This window comes from Mastacembelus armatus, chromosome 3, assembly GCF_900324485.2.
Source record: "Mastacembelus armatus chromosome 3, fMasArm1.2, whole genome shotgun sequence".
Taxonomy (NCBI): Eukaryota; Metazoa; Chordata; class Actinopteri; order Synbranchiformes; family Mastacembelidae; genus Mastacembelus; species Mastacembelus armatus.
In genome coordinates, this window is record NC_046635.1 from 20,023,919 (window position 1) to 20,036,494 (window position 12,576).

The 12,576-nt window shown below is 37.9% G+C and overlaps 1 protein-coding gene across 1 annotated transcript in view; it reads left to right on the forward strand.

Moving 5' to 3' along the window:
* Nucleotides 1-12,576, forward strand: part of LOC113122808 (protein unc-13 homolog C-like) — a 93,927-nt gene that overhangs the window by 62,901 nt on the left and 18,450 nt on the right. The window contains exons 20-21 of the mRNA XM_026294385.1: nt 9,962-10,088; nt 12,114-12,210. Coding sequence (XP_026150170.1) covers nt 9,962-10,088; nt 12,114-12,210 — 224 coding nt within the window. The remainder of the gene's footprint in view (nt 1-9,961; nt 10,089-12,113; nt 12,211-12,576) is intronic.

Here is a 12,576-nt window from a genome sequence, read left to right on the forward strand (position 1 = left end):
AATGTAACAAAATCCTCCTGGAGGTTATTGAGCAAGTTGTTTTCAGGTTGGAGACTTTTGGATCAAACCCACAGGAGATCACAATATATGGTGGGGAGTTGAATTAATGGGAGTAGAGTTGTAAATGGATGTAAAAAATGGCTGTGCTTGAGTGATTGTGCTTAAGGACCAAGCATGACAGTGCCCTGGTTTATGACTGTGCGTTTTGAGCTTTATTACACAGAAATCATGCAATATGACATGAATACATGACACACACTATGCTCAGGTTTATAAAATCAATCTCCTTTGCCTGATCTTTTCTTGTCAAAGTCAGATTTTACTGTGATGTGGTGTAGGAGAATTTTACATTTGACTTGAGTGAAGAAGATTTATTATTCCCAGCACCACTACAGCAAGTATATTACATTGCATGTCAGGGATTATGTGGTTCTTGTGTGCTGTTGCCTCACAATAACACTTTTGCATTATATTTTTGTTTCATATATATTTTGCAAATTGAGTCCCAGCTATGTTAAATTAGACATAACAGGATAGCATCTGCTGCTTTAGTGATCAGAAGAGGTAGAGAGGAAGCAGTAAGAGACGCTGGATGGTCAGATTGATGCCAAAGACACAAAATGCACTTTACGCTGTATAAGAGAAAGAACTGAAACGCACCAACAAGAGCTTATTGCTGATGGAGCCTAATTTAGAAAGCACGTACCTGCTGCTTTCTGCTTGCTAAGCCATCTCAGGTTACTATGGCAACAAGGTACCAATTGAAGACACTGTAAACTGCAAATACATGCATATAGTGTATGCACATATAGGAAGCTCTCCAAAGCATATGCATATAAATGAAGCTGTGTTATCCCATATCCTTCCTGTACTCTGAAGTGTTAAGAGAAAAAAAATGTATAAATAATATAAAACATATGTGTTTTATAGAAAAGCAATTTTTTTTTTTAACTATCATTGTTACAAAAAAATGCCAGAGCGGAACATTTTCTTAGTTTAAGCTGAGCTTCAACTGCGGTGTTTTTGCTTTTATCAGGTGTTTTTATCAGGTTTAGGAGGAAACCTTGAATGCATATGATTAGATATGATACGATTAGATTAAGGTCAGAATTAGGTTAGAGCTAAGGTAAGGGTTGAGGTTAGGCATTTATTTGTGAGCTCATTATGTGAGTGACAGTACTCACAAAGACAGAATTAAAAGGGTGTATATGTGTGCATGTCTGATTTGCCTGAGCTTGTGTCTGTGTTAGAAAAAGAGATGAGAGTCATGGATGCACTCCGTCACATATACCCTCGGCCGGGTTGGGTGAGCTTGGGCCCTTTTTCCTGCTTTGCCTCCACTTCCCTCATCTTGTCAGTACATCACTGCCTGCCCACAGCGACACGTGCCGGGAGGAGGACTTGACTGTCACGTTCCTCAAAGGAGCACTTTGTATGAGTTATTTCTCATTCTTTGTTGGGCCTAGTGTCTGTCTAGTTCTAGGTTTAGTTTGACAGAGACAGGCTATCAGTTGAATGAGGGAACATTTGGCAGATTGTAAACTATTATAGTATGATGCAAACATGCGCAATCAATGTCATTTACTGTATAAATATCAAAGCCACATAAAACATAGGTCAGTTGTTTTTGACCCTGTGTATTAATCACACTAAATACCCCAATGGGACATTGCATGTTTTTATTGTAGAATGTGATGATGATGTGCCTAGAAAAAAAACCTGTTTGCTGCTTTAACTTCTTAAAGCTGTAAAGGTTTGCCTGGTTCTCTGTACCATTCAGTGAAAAACAGATGTAAAAGATAGATGTCTGTGAAGACATGTTAGAAATATATATATTTTTTTCATTTTTATCCATTTTTTCAAAGGATCAAACAAATTTTAATCTTTTGAGAAGGATGAATGGAATTTAAAACATTATTATACAGTAGATTGACCACGTCATTAGTGAGCCTTTGGGCACACATGATCCTTTCACCTGTTCACTGTTTGTCCTTCCTTAGACAACTTTTTGTCAGTACTACCCACTGCAGACTGGGAACACCCAACAAGATCTGCAGTTTAGGAGATGCTCTGACCCAGTCATCTAGCCTTCACTGTTTCATCCTTGTTAAAATCACTCAGATCCTTATGCTTGCTCATTTTTTCTGCTTCCCACACATCAACTTTGAGGTCTAACACACTGACAGATATCATTTTAATTAGATAATCAATGTTATACACTTTACCTGTCAGTGGTCATAATGTTACGGCTGATTGGTGTATGTAAAAGAAGGCGGTGAAACCACAGGGGATTTAATTATTCTAATAACAACCCACTGCTTTTCACAAAGACCACTTACAAAACAATCCTTCAAAGCTAAAAACTGCAGCAGCAATTGACTGTACAGATAAGAAAGCTTTTATTGGGCCATGTTGGGTTGACTGTTTTGCATCCGTTCTAAAAGAAAAGCACTCTGGAATTTTTTTTTCTTTAATTCCCTACTGTGACATTTCTTGTCTCCATCGTCATGCTAGCAGGCATCTTCAGTGCTTTTTAACAGAGTTGTGTGTGTGTGTGTGTGTGTGTGTGTGTGTGTGTGTGTGTTCAGACGATCAGTAGAAAAACTGGGAAAAAAAATGCACAAATGAGTATTGTATGTGTCTACAAGTTCACATCTTTAAACTGTGTATGACGTATACACATGCACCTTGCAATGTCTCTGTGCACATTCCATCATATGTGCATGTACTCTATGTCCTTTTAACGCAATGAAATACAGTAATGAGGTGGTAGAGAACAGGATTGCTGAGCCAGTCCTGACTGCTGCTTGTCTTTCTCATTCAGACAAACAGAAGTAACTCAGAGTGATCTGTTTACATAAGAAAGCACATACAACTGGCAGGTCAGCTGACAGAGACACCCTGAAGGAGGAGGGCCAGAATGCCATCTTTGCTGCTGTGTGCTTCTTCATGTTTTGTGGCTGTGTGCGGCCATGTTTGTATCTGCATGTGTGCACGCACTGACTTGTGCAAGTGGGAATGAATGAATGAGAATAAACGGGGAATATGTGTGCATGTGTCTGTGCGGACACATGTGCATGCGCATTACTTAATGAAGTCTTTGATGCATCCTCTGCTTCCTGCTTGGAGGCCTTGGTGCCAGTGCTAGTGCAGAAATGGATGCTGATAATTTTAGCATCTCTGAATGTGTGAGAGGGAGAGAAAGAGAGTGACAAAGAGAGGTAGAGAAAAAACATCAAGAGAGAGCATGAAATAAGAGATGCTGAAAGGAGGATGTGAGTGAGTGACTGTAGCTCACATCCACATTCGCTGATTTTTAATACCTACGTGGCAAACACTTAAAATGGTACAAAGTGAGTTTTTTGATTTCTCAACGGCAAAGGAAAGGTCATTACATTTAGATTTTAACTAAAATAAAAATCAGACATCAGGTCCTGTGGAACCAGCTCACTAAACCTAAGCATGAACTACACAGGGGGTGTCAATAGCTGCTAAAAAACAAGGAGATCTCATATGCCATCTAAATTAAAATATTGCCTTTAAAAACTGCTATTTCCCTGGATTCAGGCAGTAAACGCAGCAGGAGTAGTGCTGCTTCTAGACTTTTCACAGTACATGCTTTACCGTAGCATTTTTACAGTTCATACTGGATATATAGGATGTACTTACTGTATGGCTGTGCACTTTAATGGCTGTGGTCTCTGGAGCATTTCATTAAAGATCGAAAGCTCCAGTGGCCGATCAGCCTGTTGTATCAGCTACACGCCATAGAATATTTTAATTGAATTTCAATTAATGTACCTCAGCAGTGGGAGTTTTGATTCCACTAAAATATATTGTTTAAGGGACTGAGGCATGTCTATAAGTATTGCAGTGTGATTTTTAATAAGCTATTCTGTTCTCCAGTCTTTCATTTCTAATACCTCTTTGTGCCTCTTTGCAGTTTTCATCACTGCACACTTAATACCGAGCTCTCTGTAAAAGCTTATGATTTTTTATATTGCTAGAGTTGCAAGTGGTGCACTCGTTGCGCATATATCAAGGGCTCATAAATGTTTAATACATTTTCTCTAGAAAAATGTAATAAATTATGTTAATGTATGATAATCTTCTGATTTTTCTAGACTTTCAAGTGTTTCAATGAGATTTTGTGCTGTATTTTTACACCGTTGATTGTACCATATGTTATTTTAGTGAATAAGTTATAAGAGATAAAAACGTATTGATTATGAATAAACATATCGATTATGAATTGATGTAGATGTAAAAGACTTTACAAATGTTACAGTGGTGAACCATAATGAACCAGAGTGTTCTCCAGTGTATTATATGTATGAGTATCTCTGGGCTCTGGTGTTATAGCAGAGCTGTGTCAGTGGACCCCTGTGATACAGCTTAGGAGACCCTTTGACAGAACTGGGTCAGAAGCCAAGATGGAATTATGTCACATTGAAAACTGTACTGGCCTCGATTACCATTCTGGTCCTCTAGCCTATTGTCTTAAGAAATTCTGCGTAATCACACATTCCTATAGATAAATTAACTGAATGTAGTTGGAGGATGAGAAGGCTCTGGTGAACTGCAGCAGTTCATCTTAATATCTACAGCATTTAACTCAATGAGGCAGAGAGTGAGTGAGTCTCCTGTGAGTTTGCCTGTTCCCGTGGGCTGAGTCACACAAGATGACATTCTCACCGGGGACCTTGAGTCTACTCCTCCCTCAGGACAGCCCACACTGTTTACCACCAGCAGGGCACAAAAGAATACACATACAAGAGTGTATGAATGCAGAGATGCACACACAAAAGACCATACAAACCCAATTGCGCACTGACACGAGAGACCTATTTTAACAATGTGATTTCAGTGCTAGATCATTCCATACAGACACTTTCAAATACAAGTGATACACTTATGTATGTGCAGCATACGATTTGTAAAAGAGCTGAAGAAGTGTAATATGCAGTATTGTTCAAAATAATAGCAGTACAATGGGACTAACCAGAATAATCCAGGTTTTTAGTATATTTTTTATGTTGTTAAAGAATCATGGAGTGGAACAGCTGAAAGGTGCCACAAGTTGGTTGACTCCGTGCCACACAGATGTGAAGCAGTTATAAAAAACTGTGGTCATACAACTAAATATTAGTTTAGTGATTCACAGGATTGCTAAATCCTAGAAACAAAAACCGTTGTACAAAAAAGTTGTACAGTCAACGGCAGACACTGCTATTTTTTTGAACACACCCCTTTCAACTAATTGCCCAGTTGCACAACCTTAAGAGCGTGCATATCATGAATGCTTTGTCTTGCTTGTTTTCTGAGAATCTACTGCACCTACTGGTAACTTGTTTGCCAAGTAGCAATAAAAAAATATACTAAAAACCTGAATTATTCTGATTAGTCACATTGTACTGCTATTGTTTTGAACAATACTGTACATAGGATGGGTGTAATTATTAATCACCATCTTCTCAGCCAGTTATGTTATCTGTTAACCAGCTATGCCAGTCAATGTGCCCTGTAATGAACATGTCTCACCATATAAGGAAGAGAGCCCAAACTGGCTTCACCAGACATACAGTTGTTGTGCAAAAGGTGGAAATTGTCAAGATGCAAATGTATGGTGCAACAAGCCGATCATATGACTTTATAAGCAGAAAATTATAATGCTGCTTTGAAGACAGAGGAGAAGACTTTTTTTAAAAATGACATAATCTGACTCATCACTTATCAAATTTAGTCAATCTAATTACAGTCAAAAATATCACAGGTGAAAATGCAACAGACATGTAGGCAATAAGGCAATAACACAGGGGTCAACTCCAGTCCTTGAGGGCCACTGTCCTGCTTCTTTTCCAACTATCTCTGCCCCTACAGCATCTGATTAGATGAAGACATCTAATTCAGGTAATCAGCAGTGGGTAGGGCAGGGATAGTTGGAAAACAAGCAGGGCAGTAGCCCCAGAGGACGGTAGTTTCAGACCCCTGCAATAACAAACACTGGCTTTTTTGCTGAGTGTGTGGAGAGAGGACAATAGGGAAGAGTGTTGATGGAGGTAAGCACATTGAAGAGTGATTTTACATGAAGTATGTGAATGGGTTGTGTCTGTCCAGAATATTAATGAAACCTACATGCATTCATGTATGTGGTTTGCAACATGTAACTCCAGGTAAACATAGGCTGACCAGATTGCACAGAGGTGTAGTTACTTTATTATACCCTGGTGTTGGTCCCATACATCACAATAGCAATAGAGACGGGAGAAACGCGTATCATATTTCACTGGCCCATTCCGGCCTGATTAAGTAAAAGTGAAGGTTGTCATGCAGTACAGTCTACAGGCTGTTGTGGAAGACAGATGATAAAAAAAAATAATGACTATTGAGCTATTGATTACTGAGCCAGCTGCAATCATGTTATTTTTAAGATATTCTACATTAACATTCCAGTAAAAATAAACCTCATCATGGCAGTATTTTCTTATTAAAATAGTCAAGGATCCAGTTTTACCAAAAATTCAAACACCTTTTGTTGTGTTATTTCATTAGCAAGCAACTACTGTATTGTTGTTCCTGTTAAATGCTTTTTTATTTTTTAATGTGTCAAGCTGAATTTCTGTAGACAGCATAAATAATTATGGATCTAAAAAAAAAGTGACATCTAGTGACTTCTGAAATGATTACTTTCTTGGAGTAGGAATTAATCGGTTAATGATGAATTAATCATATTGAAGTTCAGCAGCAAGGAAAGTCTGTCCTGGAAATGTTAGGCATAAAAAATTAAAAAGCATTTTCTAAAGGAGAAAAAGATGTCTCATTCTGAAGTCAGAAAGCTTGTGTATGTTATATTGCAAAGCTTTGCTCCCTGCAGCCTCATTTCCCTCACATTCTCTCTTTTATTTAAACAATCACATTGAGTCCAGTGAATGAAAAAATATATTGTTTTGCTAAAATCTATGTCCAGTACAGTGTCTGTATTGAAATAGTGTTCTCTTTACTTGTGAACATCTATTTGATATTTTTGTCAATAAAGAAAAGCATTTAGTGAGAATGGCAGCAAATCCAAATGTTGGGCAGTAGAAACATATTGACAATTTACCATTATGTATACATTACGTGTATTTGTGTGTATATAATGTCGACACAAAACCTGCAAACACAGATACAGCAAAGCCATCTGAGCCTGACTGGTAGCACCAAAAAAAAAAAAAAACAAAAACACCTGCTGACCTCTACTTTTTTGTCTCTGAACTGACCTCCATCTGATTCCTTTAGGTGACTTATGTGGCTGTGAGTGTGTGACCGTGATTGTGTTTGCAGTCAGAGCATAGGGCAGAAAGGGTGACGGACTGTGATTGTGTGTGCGTGTGTGTATCCACCCTGTATGTGTATAAGCTACCTTGCAAAGCCAGCACAGTTATTAAAGTGGCACTGCCACAATAAATTCCTGTGTTCTGATATTATGCAGCCTCTGCAGTGAAACGATCTCAACTTAATATTCACAATGTTTGAACCACCTGCTTCTTTCATGACTAGGGGAAGGCGGGTGAAATTAAAACCAGTCTGTACTTTCAGCGATCAAAACATGAAGGTTAGATCTTGAAGAAGTTCTACAGTTTTATAGTATTCAGCCCAATAAGAAAATAACTGCAAAGTGCTGGGCTCATTGTAGATTTTTATATCTGTAAGCAGAAAATTGCTAAAGTTTAAACGGTCTTTTAGTGTCACTCATGGGGTTTGTAAAAAGATGTTAATATGTTAAAATCTATAAATACACTAACTACAGGTATTTACAGCAGGAGTTGGGGAGAGAACTTTGGGTATCCATGCTGATCACAAAACAGTATTTCTTTTTTTTTTTTTCATGGAATATTTAAAAATGTTAGTTTTCATTTTTCAGTACATTTATCTCCGACCACTTTAATGTCAGCGTTGCCAGTACTGTAATTTTCTGTTAATGAAAGTTCTGTTTCTGACACTCTGTTACTTACAACATGTGTTAAGATGTGGTGGCTATGGCAACATTTCTTTTCCAGCATTTACTTTACTTGTTTGTGCTATAATGAAAAGTTACATTATAATTGCACTTTAATAGTTTTCTATGTCCTCTAAGCTTCAGAATCCATTATTAGTAAGCCGTCATAACTAATATAACATTTATCTGAATGTAGCACTATGTTTTCTCTAATATAAGGAGTAAAACATGGCATTTTATATTTTAATTCATTATCATACAGGTAAATGTGCCGATAACATAAATGTAAATATTTTCTAGAGAGCTTAGAGAGGAGTAGCATGGCAGGCGTTGTACTATTCATTAGAGTAAGCACTGAGGTTCTTTTTGGGATTAAGGCACGACAGCCAGGATGCAACACGCTGGATTTAGACATGTCTTTGATGTTGTGTAGATGTATGGATCTTATACTGCAAAAGGGTGTGAGAATGTGTTAGAGATGGATTACAGTTGGTTCGAAGCATTGCAATATGTCTCAAATGTAGCTCAATAGACCATTTATGATCAGATCCAGCTCCATCGCTCGCTACATTTATCTGTGGAACACAGCTGCTAAAACAGAAAAGAGAAACACTACACAGCCATAGAAACAAGGATTTGCATATTGAATCGAAAAGTACACTTTAAACACTGAAAAAATATTTTGAAACAAAACAATAAGAGACAATAAGAGACAGAGACATTGGAAGGGGTGGGAGTAGCAAGGGAAAGCCTGGTGATTTGCCTCGGGTAAGGCCTGAGTTTGGGAGATTTGACATGCAATACACACACTGTGTAATTATATAGTGGAGTTTTGGATGCTTTTGCATTCGCTGACACCATAATATAGCACTGACTGTGGAGTGCAACACAGCTGGTTCATGTCTAGCCAGAAATCTTTGCTGTATATTGTTCCCCATCTCTCTCCTGTAATTGAGTGACAGCTGTATCAAAAAAAAGTTTAAAAATGTCCAGAAATAAGTGTCACATGTATCTTTCCTTAGACCATTCCTACTTCATAGAGTAGACCTAGAGATTAAAAAGACCTACATACAGTGTTTGCCATTAAACATTGGTGTTTAAGTAAAAAAATATGTACATATTTATGTTTTTTTTCTATCTGACCACTGCAGTTTCTACTTCAGTTTTACTTCCTTTTTCCATCATATTTTCTTTTCTCACTCCCTCTATTAAACCAACCACATCCATCTCTCCTCCAGGGGATCCCACAGAAATATTTAATTGTTCAGAAATGTCTACAGTGAGCCGGACTAAATGACTCAGCAGTCATGAACATGAAAGACTGATCCATTTTAGCTTAGTTTGTTTGCACGCCTTTCTTTCTTTTTTCTTTCTTTGGAAGACAGACTGAATATAATCATAGGCTAAGTTTTCTTATTCTTTAATAGCTCTAGGTGGTGCATAGTTAAGCCTGTTAAGATGTCAGATTTAAAGAAATCTCTGTTACCCATATGTTTTTTTATTCTTGTTAAGATATTTCACATTTTTGTTAGTGGTCGGCAAGGTGGCATGGGGTTTTAGCACACAGCAAGTAGGTTCTGGGTTTGAGTCACATTTTAACCTTTGGCCCTTGAGTGTAGAGTTTGTGTGTTTTCCCTGTGTGTGCATAGGTTTTCTCCAGGTACTCCAGCTTCCTCTAATGGACCAAAGACATGCAGGTTGGGGTTAGGTTAACTGGGGACTCTAAATTGCCTGTAGGTGTGAATGAATGTGAGCAGTTGGATAGAAATTTCTATAAGTTTGTGTGTGTGTGTGTCTATATCTATATAACACAATTATTATTATTGAGCAAACGTTCAATACAGTGCTGCATTGCTGATCTATAATTTACCATAGTTGGTCCAAATGCACCTTCATGCTAGAGCACAGGTTTGTTTGTATTAGGCTTGTTGTCTTGGTGGATTCTGTGAATGACATGTATGCTTCTCGTGTTTTGCATTACAGAGCATGAAAAGCACCGCCTATGCAAAAGTACTGAATACATGAATCTTCACTTCAAAGTCAAGTGGTTTCATAATGAGTATGTCCGTGACCTGCCAGCCTTCAAGGGTGTTCCACCTGAGTATTCGCTGTAAGTGCCCACTCATTTTCACGCACATCTGCACAAACATGCATACACACATACTGTAATGTATGAACATGCCTCACCGTAGGGATTGTATTAGCCACATGCCAGTGGCTGATGTTCTGCCGATATAGTGCTGCAAGCTCTGCCTAAGCGTTTACTTTTTGTCTTATCAGACCGGAGAATCTATTTTTTGTGTGTTTTTAGAGTTCATACCATTTGGCAAACTCCAAGCAGGATGTTATAAAGTGTGCATTTTACTGATAGTGGCCTCCATGTAGCCACATTACCATAAAGACCTGATTGATGTAGACCTGCTGAGATGGTCCTTCTGTTAGGTTTTTGCATCTCTGCATAGGGTTCTTGGTCGCCTCCCTGTCCAAGGTGCTCCTTGCCTGGTAACATAATTTAGTTGGATAACCAATTACTGTATATGAAGAACCCTGGTGGTTCTAAATTTCTTCCCCTTTTCAAGTATTGAAGTCACAGGGCTCCTGGGAACACACAAAGCTTTAAATTTGTTTTATAGCCTTAATCTGATCTATCCCTTGCCTCAATTTACACAGAGGTTAACAGAGAATTCCTTGGTTTTCATGTCTTGGTTTTTGTCCTGAATTTTAGCACCTTACATACATTAAACAGATGTTTGTGTCTTTCTAAACTGTGTCCAGCCAATATAGCTATAGATATATACATACATGTAGATCCAAAGGGAAATATTGGTGCCCATATTCACTGTCTTAGAGACAAAGTTTTTGATCAAAATGATGTTAAAATGTGATTCAACATAAAAAAGAAGAACTTTTAAGATGAAATTTTATTTCTTTTTAAAGATATTAAAACAGATTACAAGTCATTTGTTTGCTTTCTACCAAGTGCCTTAATCACATGCTAATTATTGCCTACCTTGACTGGAGCAGGAAGTGTTGTGACTGCTGGCAAAACAAAATTTTAAAATCTTAAGGAAATCTAGTTTTTTTTTTTTTTTCAAAATAAATCTAAATTAAGGGCAAAAGGATTGAGCGCTACAGCAGTGTAATCAAGATCTAACATAATATTAAATAGATAAACATAAACATAAACCATAGGGAAAAAAATTCTGTAATGGCTGACATGATTACAGCGCAAGACTGAATCTGCAAGGCATGCCATGTTTGGATAATCTGCAGTTTATTCCAACAAGCCTTTTAAACAAGCTGATCAACTGGATGAGGAAACCAATATATAATCTAAAATCATGTTGTTGTTCTTTTCATGTATTTTATTAGTTATCCATGTGCCTGAACAGTCAAAACAGGGACAGATGCAATATAACCACATGTAATGCAAGAAGGGAATGCAATGCCCTCTACCATCCTGCCCGTCTATTTGAGTAATGACTGATCCTCCCCCTCTCCAACATTGTCACTCAAACACCATCTCTTCCAGGGGCAACACACACACACACATGGTATTTCTCTTTCGTCTGCCTGTCTAGCTTCTCTTCTCTTTCTCTGGTGCCACACCCACTGATTTTATTAGCTTTCCCTCCTGATACCCTTAGTCAGAGTACAAAGCAGTTTTGGGGGCACATCCGTTGCTCTGAGCACAGGTTCAGGCACTACACTAAACAAGGAAATGGCAAAGGGAAACAGACAGAACAGCATTATTATTCCACTAACAAATGTACTTCCTTACTCAGCTCATCTGTCCCAGTCTGTCCTGTCCTCTGCTGTCTGAGCCTCACAGTGTAATCTATTCACACACTGAAACCCAATATCAGTGCCTGCTTGAATTTGCAACGTTGGCCAAACTACAGTGAAATCTGTGAAGTCTTTTCAGGATGCCTTTTTCAGTGTAACTCAATGCGTTGTTATTGATCTCCCTTAAACATGGTGGTTCCCCTATAATTTGTACATTAATAAAAGGCCTTGGCCTCTAAATAGTAAATCCTCAGTCATCTTTTGACCCAGACAGATCAGATAAACCTAATGCTAAAAAAATCCATCTAACTATAATTGGACTGCTCAATAATAGAAGGTGGTTTTTTAGGTGGTTCGAGCCATTTGTCATCCAGTGGCTCGATGAGAATGAGGATGTTGCCATGGATTTCCTCAATGGAGCACTGGAAAGGGACAAGAAAGATGGCGTAAGTACAGCATTAAATTATTTCTCATGCTGTAGTTTTATATTTAACCGAAGAAAGCCACTTAAGACTGTTTTCTTATTCAAAAGGATGGCCTGCTAAGACTGAATTTACCTCTAGAGGAAGAGGGTGTGCAGGGATAAAGGAAATTTCACACAGTCAAAAACACTCCTTGCCTGGAGACATCACAAGACAAGAATATAAATAAAATTTCAATTAAAAATTGATAAAAATGAGAAGCAAAACATCTTTGAAGGAAGTAAAAGGGAAGGAAATATTAGACAATAATGAGAGTTAATGTGTAAAAGCATTACAGAAACACAGAAAAAATTATTACAATATATTGAAGCATCTTTTATGAATGTTTTA